Consider the following 16,948-nt stretch of genomic DNA (forward strand, 5'->3'; position numbering starts at 1 on the left):
ATTGTTAAGCATATGTGATTATGTTGAAAGAGAGGATTAGCCTAATAGACGGAAACCAATAATGATGTCCTTAAGGAAATGGTCCTCTGTCATTTATTCAGTTCATAGTTACAACAACAAAATATCTATAGCATTGTTCATTTGAGAATATTGTAAATGACTAAAGTTGTTTTGGTAATGTATAACAGTCCAAAGCTTTGTTCTTTGATGATGTAGTAAACCTTTATTATAAGGTCACATAATGGATGATATAGTGTAATAACCCGTATTAACACTTTTCTAATGATACATGTCAGGGTGCATTCTTAATTTTCTTTTCTGGTAATAGATGTGAATGAATGTGAAGTATTTCCTGGAGTTTGCACCAATGGAAAGTGTGTAAATACAGTGGGATCTTTTATTTGTCAGTGCCCCAGTGGAATGACCCTGGATGCCACTGGTCGGACATGCGTTGGTATGTAAAAAATATCTATGGGTGTTTTATCCGATTCATATCATGCTCAGCACATCTTTTTTTTTTAATTAAAAAAGTGTATTGTTTTTAAATTCCGACTGTCACTTAATCTTCAGAGGTTCATAACAATTAATTGGAGGCAATGAGGAGTCTTTATAATGCGGTAGTTGGGAACCCTAGTTAAGAGACTTGTGTTTCACACAGTAACAAGAGTGGAAGTACTGCTGGAATGACATCATGGGGCAAATGGTAGCCATGATCGGAATGCCTCATAACTGGTTTTGCAGGATAATAAGGGAGCTCAGTAATTGCAATGCACATTATCTTTCTCTATTCGATTTTTATCCACTGAATGAAAAAATGTGCTTTTGAACTGAAGGCAGAATAAAATAACCTGTTCGCACATATTGGTTTTTTACACTACTGCCATGTGATCTGTCTTGCAGAACAAGAACAGTTTAAGTCCCCGATAGTTATTTTGATATGCTATGATATATACTATATCTATATATATCTATATATCTTATATATATATATATATCCATACGCCCATATAATACTATATATTTTTACTTTTATTCGTACAAACAAAAACCTAACACGTCTATACCTCAAGACGTTGAGGGTTTGACCTAGTCAAATTGCAGATCTGGGGATGGACTTCTAATCTCGACGAGGAAGATGGATGAGAGGTGCTCCTCTCCAATCCCTGGCAAACACCGTGTGGATGCGTGCTGCTGTTCTGTGGGCGCTGCCTGGGGACCTGAGTGTGAAGAGTGCCCAGAGAAACGCACCCCAGAGTATGATCAGCTTTGCCCTCGAGGCCCAGGCTTCTCCCACAGAGGCGATTTTGTCAACGGAAGGCCTTTCTTGAAAGGTAACCAGACCTGCTGCTGCAATTACCCTCATGCTTCACTGCACAGTTTCCTAGGGATAAATTGTCAAAATAAACAACTGATGTATTCATTGGCTGGCTCAAATAATTGAGTGACTATTGTACCAAAGCTCAAAATATGTGTGTCCCAGCATTCAGTTAGAAACAGGCGTGGATTGTCCAGTATTGAAGAATTCTGCTGCTTGTCACAATGCGTTCCACAAGTTCACCTGTCGTGGCCTGCTTATAACTGGATGCGTGATTTGGTTTTCTGGAACCCCAAGAAGTTATTGCAGTCACTGCATTTAGGGCCGACCCGGTTGCAGCCACGGAGAACACATCTCATACAGCTTACTGTATATAGGTCTAGTGGATCACAAGACACGTCACATGACCAATACATATACTGCAGACTAGATTTTCAAATTTTACTTACATACTTTGATTTGTAGCGTTGGATTATAAAGTACTTATTTTAATTCACAGTACCCCCCCCCCCCCCCCCCCCCCCCCCCCCAATAAATTGTTAAGTTATTTTCCCCCAAATATGGACATTTCCAGTAAGTCAGCACTTTTATTTGAACTTTTTTTAACCTTAAAATCATACTAATAACATATGGATCCTTATTTGAAATGTGCGTTCTTATCTTGTCTCCTTTTTAGACGTCAATGAGTGCAAAATGATCCATAATCTGTGCAGTAATGGCAAATGCAGGAACACAATCGGTAGTTTCAAATGCAAATGTGACAGTGGCTTTGCACTTGACTCAGAGGAAAGGAACTGCACTGGTAAGATGGAATTTATTTTATAATGAGTGTTTGTAATCAATTTGGACAAGAAATATGTAAAACCGTATTAATAGTACATTAATGAAGGTTTAAGAATATAAATACCTTATTAGAGACTTTTTCCCCAGTTTTTAAGAATTATTATTTTTTTTTTAATAATTCATATGAATTTGTTTAAGCATAATGATCATTACAGTGCACACCCCTCCCTGTTGTTATGATTCAAAATATATTGACAGCATTTTGCTATGAAGGTTTCAAAAAGTGATATATAAACACTACACTTTCTTTTGATTTTACTAGTTTGCACTAAATATAAGTAGCATTTGATTAAAAAAAAAAAAAAGCACTTTCTGAAACCAGGTTTTTTTCAAATGCAGATATTGACGAGTGTCGGATATCGCCTGATCTTTGCGGACAGGGGACTTGTGTCAACACTCCCGGAGACTTTGCATGTGAATGCTTTGAGGGCTATGAGAGTGGATTTATGATGATGAAGAACTGCATGGGTAAGTTGATAAAAAGGGTGGCTTTCAAAATCATCTTTTATAGTAAAGAATCACGCGATTGCACTGGTCCCATATTACAGATATTTGATAACCAGTTTAAACACCTGCACAGCCAACGACTGATGCACATTGATACATCAATCATGGATAAATGAACCGTATGTCTTCATTTGAAGGGTTTGAAGACCAGATCAATCAATAATACATAGTGATGAAAAAGTACTATTACCTCAGTTGTATGAATATATGCAGTCTATGTTGTGTACAGTCTGTGCAGGTGAAGTTGTACGAAAAGCCAAAGGATTCAGTTGACAATTGTGTTTCTATACTTCAATATCCAAGGATTTCCCTGCACATGTAATTATGACTGTGCTAATTAAATAAAGAAAATGTATGAAATGTCTTTTTTTCTTCACCCTTCAGACATCGACGAGTGTGAAAGGAACCCGCTTCTGTGCCGCGGAGGGGTGTGTGTTAACACAGAGGGCAGTTTCCTCTGCGAGTGCCCCACTGGCCATCAGGTTGCTACGGATGGGTCGGCTTGTTTAGGTGAAGTGACAAAGAGCCAGGCATCTTGTAATACATGCGTTCATGCACCAGTCTCTTTATTCATTCCTAATTTCTTCTTTCTTCCTTGACAGATGTTAATGAATGTGAGCTAAGCGATAACCTTTGCAGGAACGGCCGCTGTGTGAATATGATCGGGCGCTACCAGTGTGCCTGTAACACAGGGTATAGATCTACTGATGACAGATTAGCCTGTGTTGGTAAGAAAGTTATACAGTTGTATGCATGTACTATATACAAACAATGCTATTTCAAATGTTATATACTCTACCTGTCTTGATTAATAAAACAAACCTGCTATATTCTGCATTCCTTGAAGGACCTGTGTTTCAGAAATCTAGTTTTTAATTAGCTTTAAAAAAAAGTCAAAATATTTGGCCTGTTATTAGCAAATATGCATGTAATGTTTTCATCTTATATAGTATTCAACAGTTTCTCATATGGTTTAGTGCACATTTCAGGTCTTGTATCATGGTTCTTATTCACTGTGTTTTTTTTTTTTTTTTCCTCTGCAGATATCGATGAGTGCACCATACAAAACGGAGGATGTGAAACCTTTTGCACAAACTCTGAAGGAAGCTATGAGTGCAGCTGTAGGGCAGGCTATGCACTGATGCCAGACCAAAGATCATGCACAGGTGTGGAATATTTTTATATATTAGAACCAGAAGGCTCTATCTAAAAGGCTGTGTACCTGCACTGCTTAAGACATATTGAAGGGCTGTCTTAATACTAATGCTGTCAGTAAAGCTACAGCCTCCTTTAAAAAGTTAGGCCACCATGTCTTTCTACCACCTCACGGGTGGGGAACACCTGCATCAGGGGAGACATCCGCCATTAGCACTGCTAGCACACCAAGCCATGGATTGTCTCCACACCCAGGGGAGGGAGAGAAGGGGAACGGTTTCCTGTTCTCTTGAGAATGGAATTCAGCAGGCTGAACAATTCTTGAAAGATAAGGAAGTGGGACCCGTGGCACTGTGCCATTCTACTCTCCTGGCTGGGCGAATCTGAGGGTTGGAGAAAACAAAAAAGCACACTCTGACTGTGAATACTTCCAGGGATTCTTAATGCTCGTTTTTATGATTCCGTTGGGAGAATCAGGCTCATCAGACCTCAACATTTTTATGTAACCCTGTAAGAGTAAATTTCTCAGTACTACATGAAAATGATTGAGATCTACGTTTACTGTACATATTTAAAGAATGCAAGTGTGTAAAGTTCTGGTCACATGGTCTAGTTACAGTAATTGTAGTAACAAAATAATTCTGTAAATGTTCTCCACTATGACCATTCATTCATTATATTTAGGGCTTCTGTTTTTTGTTTTTTTATTAATTTCATTTTTCTGGGCTTTTTTTTTTAAGCTATTTTTGAGTTTTATGTCAATAGTTATTTTTTCGGGGCTTTCACTTTTTATATATTGTATGAAATTATTGCTTTTGGTTACTTTACAAAATCCTTGGACAATATGTATAGAAACTCGACAGTGTTTGCACACTTCAATTGCACCTTCTTTCCTTTGCTGTCTTCCACAACAAAATCCTTCTGGTCACCGGCATATTCTTCTGGGTTTCTGTGTGTTTAGGCATTTTTTTTCACATTTCGTCACAATTTGCAATTCTGTTTTAAATTGCACAAGCGTTTAAATACTCCCTATCAAACCATTTCTAATTGTAATCTTGTTTTAAAACTCGCAAGTGTGTATAATCTTCTAATAGAAATGTAGAAATTTGCTGCCACTTAGCAGTTGGGGTGGGTTGAAAGTATTCAGAACAAATCAATGAAGGTCAGGAAGGCTGGACATTGGCCAACTGCACTCGGAAATCTTTTTTTATGGGTTATTTATTTATTTATTTCACGGGGAAAGGGGTGAAGTTATCTTGAATTGAGTAACCATTTCTAGTGTTTTACCAGTGTTTATTGGCTATACACCGATTTCAGTTTTTTGTATCGGGGGTGTTTCATCAGGTTTTATTGATTAAAACCGAAAATCAGAAGCCCTAATTATATTGGTCTCAAATATGCAGATCAGCAAACACATTTTCATTTTAAAGTGTGATAATTGGTACTAGGTACTAGACTAGGTTAAAAAAAATCTTTGCATAGCATGCTTTTAGACTGTCTTGTACTTCCTGGGTCATTTTACCTGGAGGGTGAAACTGTCCCCACCCCTTCAATGGCTTTTTTCCAGTCAATAACCAATCAGCTGCTTCCCCTGTTGACTGACAAGCTGTCAGCAAGTAACATGATTTGACCTAGAAGACATGTCTTGGGAGAAATGACCAAGGAAGTAAAGCAGTAACAGGGTTGCTGGAAGGCAAGGCAAAATAACTGATAACTTTCTTTAACCTTTACAATGAAAGTACAGGTTTGCTAAAATGGGTAAGATGTGTGGATTTATTTTGTCACAACTACTAAATTAATTTTTGTTGAAGCTTTTATAGCTAACTTCCCATTCCCAGTGCCTATAGTACTGTCAAGCAGTTTTACAAATGATTGGAGTTCAGGACAAGCATGCTGCCATGTTAGAAAATATTTTAAAAAATTATGTTGCTGCTTATGTGGAAGTGATGCTAGCTGTTTTCCTTATGCTGTACTTTCTTTCATTTAGACATTGATGAATGTGAGGACAATCCTGATATTTGTGACGGGGGACAGTGCACCAACATCCCTGGCGAATATCGATGTCTGTGTTATGATGGGTTTATGTCATCTGAGGATATGAAGACATGCCTAGGTAATTCATAGTGTGCACTATTTGTAAAACTCAGCAGGTCAAAATGAAAATGTATATAAATATATTCATGCATGGGTGAATTTTAGACATTGATTGTAATAAACATATATTATTTAGATATATCCAAAATGCAGCGTGGCTATCAAGAAGAAATTATTTCAAATTGAATCCAGCTTCTAGCAATCAGTTGAGCACTCAACTTAACATTTCTGGAACGAGTCAATGCTATCATTATTTTTATACATTTACTGTAATAAACAAATGAAGTTTATCAAGCATAGCCGCAAATATTTTCCGTCCTTGCCTTCTAGATGTTGATGAATGCGAACTCAATCCAAATATCTGCCTTAGTGGGAACTGTGAGAACACAAAAGGCTCATTCATTTGCCACTGTGACCTGGGATATTCGGTGAAGAAGGGAACCACTGGCTGTACAGGTAGAGATCTTTTTTAACTTACATGATCTGTAAGAAATAGGATTTCCATGTATTCTTAAAGGTCAAATATAATAGATTTTAAAATGTATTACATTCCTCTGAACTGTTGTTGTGGTGACTACACATTCTAAGTAATTGTAACCCTAGAGGCTGAGAGGCTAATTTTAAATCAAATAGTAATATCACATAATATATGTAATAACATGTATGGGTTGGAATTTCAAAGTGCCTTTAAATAATGCTGTGCACACATTTTGCATTAAAACCAGCTGTGTCTTTTACAGGATTAATTGTAATTTGCATTTCACCGTGGAGTACATTGGTTGGTCCTGTCAGTTTTGTCACTAATACTTAATTCCACATCATAATTGAAGTCTAATTCAAGCTCTTTATGGAGGCAAAATTGACTTGGCTTTAATGCCTCAATAAAATGCTCAGCCATGTAAATGTAAATTTACAGTATAATCGTAAATCTCGAAAAACTACTCACTTCTAAATCTTTTGTAGTCATTTTTGTATTACTTTAGTATAAATACATGTTAATTTGGATTCATATGTTGTTTTTTTCTGACTTTATGTGACCGAATAGACACACATTTGCCCGTTTTCCCATTGGAAATAGTGATATTTTGAAATATCAATGTCCTGGTCACAAAAGCAAAGTTTGTGGGGAATAATAGCCATTTTCTATACTTTTGAGGCATAAGCAATTAGGAAATAACACTTACTACCCAGGAACAAAAAAAAAAAAAAAAAAATGTTACACGGTGTAATTGATGTTGTTAATAATAATGACATTGAAGTTTGAAAAGGTCTTTCGTTACACTTTTAAAAACCTAGAAGGAAAACAGATTTGGTTCAGAAGGAAGGGAATTCCAAGATGATGATGTCTGAAAATACGAAAGACTCGATTTGATCTAATTAGTGATAAGGTTCAGGTTCTTAGGAACAGTAGGACGGGCCAAGCTAGATAGGCCAACTGTTTTACAAACCGCTTGGGCTGTAGCAGGATCTATGCTAAGATCTTGAACACGTTAATTTAATCACCAACCATGTTTATTAACTTCATTCTTTTCACATGTTCCAGATGTTTTTTTTTTTTACTGTGCTGGTAATGTCAGTTTATAAACGTTGCAGACAGTGTTGCGCTATGGCTTGATGTGTCTGTAATGAAGGACAGGGCATTCCTAGTGAAAATCCTCTCATACCTTCAAAACTACCAGGCAAACAATGCTTGCCTAGTTTATGGAAGATGTGTGTTTTAAATGCCATAACTATAAAAGGCTATGCAAAATAACAGAGGGTACACATTTCATGAGAGTAGGCTAAATGATGTCTTCTGGGTTTTATTTAAGTTTTGTCCACATAACTTGACACTCTTGTCATCGCCGTTTTTGTTTCCAGTTTTATAAATAAACAAATCATTCCAAACCATGAACTAGGTTTGAGAATCACAAGCCCCCTCAATCTCTCTGCACATTTCTATCCCACACAGATGTTTAATATTTTTCCTCTTGTTAAAAAGTACATAGCTGGAGAACAGTTGGTGCAAATGATGCACTAATAAATGGGACAAAACCAGAATGGTGACCTGTGAGGCAACTTTGTAGGTGCAATATATTTTCCCAAATGTACTGTGTGGTGCAGCCTCCAGCACTCAGTATTCCCAGGTGGTCTCCCATCTAAGTACTAAGCAGGCCCAACATTGCTTTGCTTAAGCAGAGCTTTTTGCCATCAGAGATGTTGCCCAGGGGTCACTACAAGGAAGTAGCTCTTCTTGACCCCCACTATGTTACTGTGGGTTCTTTAGAAAAACACTAAAAGTACCCATGACTGCCAAAATGGTAAAAAAATAAAAATAAAAAAAAAATCCTGGCATAGAGCAAGTAAACAATTTTATGACTTAGGGTTTTCTTGCACACCATTAAACGCCATTGATTACAGGTACTTAAAAGACCCTGTCTCATCACAGCCCTCCATTTCCATACATAAAATCGACTTTAAAGTCTTGTGGGTTGTTAATATGCAACACATGGACTCAACAGTATTTCCAGCTGTGGGCTAACATGCCTGCATAGCCTCATTGTGATCATTTGTTGCAGGCTGTGCCAAGCTCCTTTCCAGCAGCCTATAAGATCTGTTATTGCATTACGTCAGCCAATCAGTTTCCCAGAATGAAAGTTAATTACACTCAAACCAGTCCGTCAAAAAAAAAAAAAAAGCTGGTGAACATAAATGAAAATACTTATTTTAAATGGCATCCACTAACGAAGCCCTGACGATGGAGAGATCTTCATTCTAGTGGGAACTACCTTGCTGGCAGTCAGTCCATCTATTACTAATGACTTTAATTCAAGGTCAGATAGGCCTGTGGTCTACAAGCATAAGACGGTTATGTTTTCAGATTATTTCATTGATTTATGAATAGCCAGAACACTGACAAAATAACTCTGGCTTCTTCTGCAGTGTTTGTTAGGACACCACTGAGTATATGTGTTCTAACTTTCCAATGTTAGTTACATAGAGCAACAGTACTACACCCTAACAGTGAACGTACCACCCATGAGTCTAGTCAGACATAAAGACATTCTTGGAAACATGTAGCTTGTGTAAGCCTGTGCTTGGGAATGATGCCATGACCTTCTATACCCAGAGCGCAAGTTAAACATCCTTAAATAATGGTTTTTATTCCTGTCAGCTCCATTTTTCATCATGTGTTCCGTGTTTGATAATCTGTCATTACTGACCCTAAACAGTGTGGGACTCTGTAACCTAACTGTTGCATGAAACAGTTTCCATTTGCTATTTATTTGTGGTTTTTGAAAACTGTTGCCACAAGCCCTTTGTTTTTATGTTGTTTTGGTTTTGCTTCAAAGGTTAGTAGGAAGTAGCGATCACATGTATGTTTGAAGGCATCCTGTAATCAAACACAGAGCACCCTTTGTTTTCCCACATGTTAAAGCACAACAACATATTATGCAGGGGATAAAAACGTGGACTGCTCCTCTATACTGCCTTTCTTGTCTGCATGAATGCGACCCTTCTTAAACTCTTGTTAACCTTTCCTGAAGCTTTAAGCCAAAGTTAACTTTTTACAAACCCCCCCCCCCCCCCCCCCCCCAAAACATCTATAACAGTCTTTGTTTCCTGTATAGTATGATATTATCTCACATCCCTTTTTATACCCATGTATTTACTTAAGCTGGAGAATGCATTTCCTTTATTAACTAAATGTCTATTGTCAGGATGTGTACTCAACAACTTTCTTGCCTTTTGGTTGAGTAACCTGAGGCCTACTCTCTTATCAGTACAGTATGTTCTTTACTGGGAACAGTACCTGACTGCTATGTGGAATAACACCAACATTTTGAAGGACCATCATAGCTATGTTGACCTCTGTGAGAAATTCCTTCATCCGAGTGTGAGACCTTTTTCAATTGCCCTGTGTGACAGAGACAGAATAATTCTTGGTGATAAATCTCCCTCCCGAACTGTGAGGATGCTGTGTAAATGGAACAGAGTGCCCTGGACTGGATGGCCAGACAAGTCATTCCCAGGGTTAGACGGAAGTAGGCCATCTAGAAAGGGGGGGGGGGGGGGGGGGGGGGGCTACGGTACACTAAATCATCAATCAGGTAGGGAATTGATGTGGCAGTTGCGGACTGGAGGAGCAGCTGCACTCGTTAACCAAGGGGTCATAATTGACGGCACAATAGGGGACGTAGCGAAGTGATCTGTTCTTTTGTATGGTTAATGCTGAACCGGAAGGAAGGAAAACCTGTATTGTTATCATGAGTATTTTGTTTGTTTTTGTCATGTCTAATTATACTTGTTTGTTGTTATTAGACGACCAAACATGATCCAGAGGCCAGCACTTATGCGAACATCACTGCACCATTGTTCATGAATAACTGTATTTACACCACGAGCACTATAGCACTCATTGTAGACTTGTGATTTTTGTGTTTTGTGTTACATGTGGGTGTTTAAGATCAGGGCTATTATTTTGGGGACCAAATCGTGGATTAAAAAGGAGAATACACAGCGCTGTATTGGCTGTTGTCATTATTATTATTTACTTTTTGTCATCAAGCTTTGGATTATACAAATAAAATACCAGAAAATATAGATTTCAAAGGAATACTGATAAAGATATGGAAATGACAGCAAAAGGCCAGACATTTTAAAATAATATCATTTTTTTTTAATTTTTTTTACAGGCTTTTCAGTATGTAATAATGTGGACAAATATATCTAGTCAATGCTGTAGTACAACATAGAAACAGCAGGTTGAGGTTCTCTTTTGCATTGAAATTTGGCTTCCCTAAGGGTGGGGTGTTAGGGCTGTGCAACTGAAGTAGGGTGACAGGCTTTAGGCCAATGTCGTGAGAGAGTGATCCTACATTGCCAGATGTTTTTATGGGAATATTTGCTACATGAAAATGTTTAAATGCTTGCTCTTAGTTGTTTCAGGCCAGTGTAAACAGTATAGGATATAACATATCTTTGACTGCTCTGCCCCAGTTTTAAGAAATAAATATATTGCATACTTGAGAGATTACATTAGCTGTAATAGAGCCCCATGGCAAGATTTGTTGACATTTTGCCCAGGGAAATATAACGGCTTAAAATGACTTTCTTGCTTTGGCATTCTTATTTTATATGTTAGACCATTTTAGCTTAATCTTTAACAAAGGTACTGGTTTGGTGACAGTAATTACAGAGCAGATAAACAATAGATGCTGTATAAAAGCCACTCTGCTTTCTCAGCATGAGGCACTGAGTGAGAGTTTCCATGTAAAACATATCATTTAACAGCTTGACTTTTATACAGCATTTTGTTGTTGCTCACACTATATGAACTGAAGTAACCCCACAACCCTCATATGAGCCTTGTTTGACAGTCAGCTCTATTCCTCCGAGGGCACAGACATATGTCAAGCACAGCATTCAAATCCCTGTTTTTTTAACCAGTACAATTGGGCAATCAGTGAAAAGATGGGTTACTTTATTGATGTGTTTTTTAGTTATGTGTGATATTAAGGCTGCATTATAAATACATTGATGTTGATGGTGTTGTGTTCTTACCACCACTGAACTGAATCGAAGACTTGTAGAATGGCTTACAGTACAGTAAAATGACTCATGTTATAGGAATACAAGGTCTGGTATAAATAAATTGTATCGGTCTGGTATAAGTGTGTATTTTATGTCATTTAATGCTGTGTATTCACAACTTTTTTTTTTTCTTTTACAGATATAAACGAGTGTGAGATTGGGGCCCACAACTGCGACAAACATGCTACCTGTACTAATACAGCTGGGAGCTTTAAATGCAGCTGTGGTCCAGGATGGATTGGGAATGGAATTAAATGTGTTGGTAAGTGTTCACTGGGTTTTCTAGTGTTAAAATTCTACTACAACATATATAGTTAGTAGAGGCCTGTAGCAGAATCATTTAAATGATGAGACTACCTGTGAATTCTGACAATTTGTTGCTACAAAATCCTGTAACAGTTCCCTTAAGAACCATACCTTTTTATTGTGTTAAGCCTATCCAGAATGCATTTAATGTTTCCAGCATGCATGCATATTCGCTTGGCTCGGTTTGAAGATAATAACTTGGAACCTGTTCATTGCTACAGATCTGGATGAGTGTTCTAATGGAACGCACATGTGCAGTGCTAATGCAGAGTGTAGAAACACCATGGGGTCTTACCGGTGTCTGTGTAAAGAGGGCTACTCTGGAGATGGCTTCTTCTGTACAGGTGAATTGCAGTTCCATAGCATGTATGATAATGGGCATGGTGCATGTTTTTTTTTTATTTATTTATTTACATTTGATATATGCTGTATCTAATAATGAAGGTTACACAAAATCATCACAAGTTGATGCTGCAAAGCAGACTATCAAATGCAATGAAGCAAACTTCTTTATCAGTCACAGCTGGATCGCTAAATAGTATGTATTTGAAAAAACATAAAGCTGCTTTTACCTGACATTTTCAATAGTGCACCATTTTGATCAAAAAAGATTGCTGCAATGTTTGGACTACAAAGAAACCTAAAACAATTACATTCATGTTTGGTAAAATAAAATATATAAATGCAAACAGAGATTTAGACAAAACCACAAAGGTGGGGTTTTCAGAAAGTCGGCTAAAGAAATACTACAAAAGGAAATTAATTATAGGGAGTATCCAGAATTGCCGAAAAAGCTGAATAAACAAATGATTCAACAGTCTCTCATGTAAGATTATCACTGACAAAACCACATTGATTTTTTAAAGGTAAAACCAGTTCAATAAGCAGTCTTCAAAACCCTGCTGTAGAATAAAGTGCTTCACAGTTAATGGTCCACTTTCATATTTCATGTAGTAACGGCAAGAAAGAATATGTTATATATAGTAAAGAAATATATATTAAATTAAATAATGACAAAAACTCAGTGAGACTCATTAAACATTTAGCTGAAAATGATAATAAAAAAGTGATAAATAAGAAAGTTATCTCTGAGTTTTTCTTCTCAAGGCCAAAGTAGGAAGGGGTTGTTCTAAAAAAAAAAATACCTACAATTATTTTGAAGTGCTGTGTGTGATTTGATGTGTTTGTAAGAGTTCAGTGGCTACCTCTGATCAAGTTGAGAGTGTATTGCTCATGCACTCTTGCTATGTCTGGCCTGCAAGCGAAGTGAATCTGGACTGTCAATCAAAGAGTGCAAGAGAAAGTGTACTCCCAACTCGATTAGATGTAGCCACTGAACACTTACAAACAAATGACTGAATCTACATAAAAATAGACAAAAAGCTGATATTAACATATTTCATCTGTTTGCGTAGAATTGTTAGTCATTGACATTCTGTATGTCAGCTGTATATGCTCAGGGAAATTAAAAGTGTAATAGCTGCTAATAGCTTCCAATTGGGACATGACTTGTAATGTATTATAATGTCTGTTTTGGAAGGAGTATGTTTTGTGAAGAGGTGTAATTATTCACACTGTTACAGATAGTGACGAGTGTGCAGAGAATGTCAATCTCTGTGAGAATGGCCACTGTCTGAATATTCCTGGTGGATTCCGTTGTGATTGTGACATGGGCTTTACACCAACTGTGGATGGAAAAGCATGTCAAGGTAATTCAATTCATCCAATCTTTGTGATAAAACACACTTTAAATAATCACGTGTGACTAAAAACTGAACGTCATATCAAGTTAAAAGTGTAACATATTTACTGCTAGCTTGTTTGATTGGAAGTTTTGTCCTATGGCTAATAACCATTTTATATGGCTCAAAAATGTTGAAAACAAAAGCTTAATTCATGCTTCTAATATCTGTTAACACATTAACCTCCGGAGGTAATAAAAAGGTGTTCCTGTAGACTCATACACATTCTAGGATTTTGTTGACTCATTATTTATATATATATATATATATATATATATATATATATATATATATATATATATATATATATGGTTGCAAATATTATTTACAGTTTAACATTAACTTTATCATTCTGCCCAATCCCTGTGCTGTGTTCTACTACAGATATTGATGAATGTGTATTCCCGGATATCTGTGTCTATGGAACCTGTCACAATATTCCAGGACTGTTTCGATGTGAATGTGACACAGGGTATGAATTGGACAGGACTGGTGGCAACTGTACAGGTAAAAAAAAAGACTATTTAAAACGTGCAGTTTAAAAACAAACTGTATCTTCATTATAACCGACAAAACATGATGCAGTGAATACAGGAAGTTTGTGATGTGTTGCTAACCATCCAAATGACAGGAACTTACATGTTTTATATGTCAGCCAACAACCTCCCCTTGAACTGCTCATGCCAGCTTTACAGATTTAATGCTATGGAAGGTCCTAGTGAAAAATCAAATGACACCTTTCACTTTGACCTGCGACCTAATTTAGGTGCCATATTGTGGTCATGCGAGTTAAAGCTCTAGCACTAGTGGCATTGTTGTATATACACAGCTGTAATCTATGAGGAAGTCTGATCGCATAAGAGCAGAGCTGCCACTCCACACTGTCAGTGACTGGTATCTCAAATAACCTTTCAGGTTGTGATTTGCAAAGGTTATGTAAACGCTGCATGCTAAATGTGTTTTTGATCTTGTCATTGACCCTGTTTAAACCTCAAAATTATACAGACGTTTCACCCATGTTTACTTCATGTTTCTAAACCATTCGACTAGAGACGCCATACCCATTATATTATTGCTCTGTGGCGGCTTTGTTTTTCTTTACAAATCCCTATTTCTATTTAACGTTTGGCTCCAGTAAGCCTAGACCCTCCCCTTCGGTAGTCTTTAGTCTTCAAGTAAGTGAATTTGACTGGAGAGAGCTTGCTCATGCAGGTGATTTACATGTACTGTTGAGTAACATAGCCTGCCCAGGTGGCACGTTGCACTAAGTTAAGCGCTCCAAATAATTCTGGCTTGCTTTATTTGTTGATGGCAACTCCTGACCACACTTAGCTCAGCTTGTGCTAGACTGGAAACTGTGAGCCCTACCCATCCCAGTAATGATGTCATTGTAAATTAGTCAGCCCCTCTGAGTGCTGACAGTCACTGCTTTATGGCACACACTCCCCTTGCCTTCTCTGCACATGTGAGGATGAAATAGCCTATCTTGATGAAGTCTTATTTAATTGGGAGCGGTGCATGAAATAATACAGATGTCCCCCGTTCTCATAGGTGTGTCGCACATTTTATTTTGCAGATGTCAATGAGTGCGCTGATCCGACGACTTGCATCAGTGGAATTTGCGTTAACACCCCTGGCAGCTACCGCTGCAACTGTCCTCCAGGTTTTGAGCTCAACCCGACGCGGGTTGGCTGTGTGGGTGAGATTTGCTCATTTTATTTTCAGGACACTCAGTAATTTAGAGGCACCGTGCATATATTAGGAAATCATCTTTTAAACCTGATTTTATTCCAGCGATTGTTAGACACAAGTCTGTGCCAAATGTGTTAAAACCAGTAAGGGATGAAGAATATTATTTTTGCATTGGATTTCATATAATTTGCATTACAAAAGCAATGAAGCTTATTAAAAAGTATTCAAGCTTTACAAAACATATTAGGATTGGGATGTTACAGTTTTATAAGTGCATAATTAAGCTTTTTTGTTAAAACAGCAGCAGTAACATACAAGGTTACAATAAAGGAGCCTGAGTTGGAACGAGCTGTGATTTCATACTAGGAGTAGTCCTGGATAAGTGAATCACAAACGGATGAACTAACACACATGTTCTAAACCGAACAATTTCTAGTTTCTAATTCTATTGCAATTGCCAGAGTGGCCATATACCGTGTTGTGGTAATCTACTTATTATTAGCATGTCGTTTTTGGTAGATACACGTTCTGGCAATTGTTACCTGGAATTCCAGCCACGTGGAGACGGGTCTGATGTTCTGTCCTGTTCTAATGAGATCGGTGTTGGCGTTTCAAAGGCTTCTTGTTGCTGTTCGTTGGGTCGAGCTTGGGGTAACCCTTGTGAGCAGTGCCCGCCCATTAACTCTTGTAAGTCCGTCACATTTCTGTATTTCATTTTAATACACGTGATATATCTAGAATATAAATATGCTGGTAACAGTTTGTGAATACGTCGTGTAACATGGGATTCAACATTCCTTACAGCTCATTATAAAATATTATGTCCGGGTGGAGAAGGCTTCAGACCCAACCCCATCACAGTCATTCTTGAAGGTAACTTTTTTGTATAAATTACATATCCAATTCTCATTACAGAATGGCCCAGAAAAAATAAAACTGAAACTTGTTTGCTAAAACATATGTTAGTATGTACTTAATGCACTCTTGGTACTGTAGATAGACACCACTTCCACTATGCCATATTTCACACTGATCAAAGTGTTTATTGTTAAAATTTGTATAGATCAAGTGGAAAAGGGCCAATGTTCTTTTTCAGGGTTGCCCAGTATATTGATCATTGCTCATCCTTCTGCTTCACTTATAAATGAGTTCTGCAAGCTAACTATATCTCTTTTAGATGTAGCTGGAATATCAATAATTGATTCCTCAATCAAGCAGCATGCTGTAATTTATTTATATAAGACCTAAATCTAACCCGTGTTCTCTGTGGCAGATATCAATGAGTGTCTGGAGTTACCGGGGCTTTGCCAAGGAGGAAATTGCATCAACACGTTTGGAAGCTTCCAATGTGAATGTCCCCCTGGCTTTTACCTAAATGTAGAAACACGAGTCTGCGATGGTATGAATCTTAATTTACTAGCTGCTAGCTGTAGGCATCCTTGGGTTTTATTTAGGTTTTTGTTTATGATTATCAAGGAAATTGGAAATACATACCTAGACTGCATTTTGCATATTTGCACTCTGTTTTGCAAATGTGCATGGCCTAGTGCCACATGGTTGACATCATATGGGGATTAAATCAGAAAGACAGAAGAGTTTTCTATTTTGTGTTTGGTAATCTTCCCAAGTGTGCTGGAAACATGCTTCCATTGATGTCATTTACACACGCCTGTTTCAAAGCAAACAAACAGCAACAGCACTTTCAGGTGGGGAAAAAAAA

General features: G+C 37.5%; 1 protein-coding gene across 1 annotated transcript in view; it reads left to right on the forward strand.

Annotated features, from left to right (window-relative positions):
* The window catches only part of LOC121299380 (fibrillin-1-like), a 69,931-nt gene that overhangs the window by 34,193 nt on the left and 18,790 nt on the right, over window positions 1-16,948 (forward strand). Inside the window, exons 23-39 of the mRNA XM_041227101.1 lie at window positions 329-458; window positions 1,102-1,331; window positions 1,992-2,117; window positions 2,498-2,626; window positions 3,050-3,175; window positions 3,268-3,393; window positions 3,709-3,831; window positions 5,808-5,933; window positions 6,245-6,370; window positions 11,628-11,750; window positions 12,016-12,138; window positions 13,378-13,503; window positions 13,921-14,043; window positions 15,113-15,235; window positions 15,748-15,915; window positions 16,033-16,101; window positions 16,502-16,627. Of these exons, the coding sequence (XP_041083035.1) occupies window positions 329-458; window positions 1,102-1,331; window positions 1,992-2,117; window positions 2,498-2,626; window positions 3,050-3,175; window positions 3,268-3,393; window positions 3,709-3,831; window positions 5,808-5,933; window positions 6,245-6,370; window positions 11,628-11,750; window positions 12,016-12,138; window positions 13,378-13,503; window positions 13,921-14,043; window positions 15,113-15,235; window positions 15,748-15,915; window positions 16,033-16,101; window positions 16,502-16,627 (2,223 nt within the window). The remainder of the gene's footprint in view (window positions 1-328; window positions 459-1,101; window positions 1,332-1,991; window positions 2,118-2,497; window positions 2,627-3,049; window positions 3,176-3,267; window positions 3,394-3,708; window positions 3,832-5,807; window positions 5,934-6,244; window positions 6,371-11,627; window positions 11,751-12,015; window positions 12,139-13,377; window positions 13,504-13,920; window positions 14,044-15,112; window positions 15,236-15,747; window positions 15,916-16,032; window positions 16,102-16,501; window positions 16,628-16,948) is intronic.

Source organism: Polyodon spathula, chromosome 24, assembly GCF_017654505.1.
Source record: "Polyodon spathula isolate WHYD16114869_AA chromosome 24, ASM1765450v1, whole genome shotgun sequence".
Taxonomy (NCBI): Eukaryota; Metazoa; Chordata; class Actinopteri; order Acipenseriformes; family Polyodontidae; genus Polyodon; species Polyodon spathula.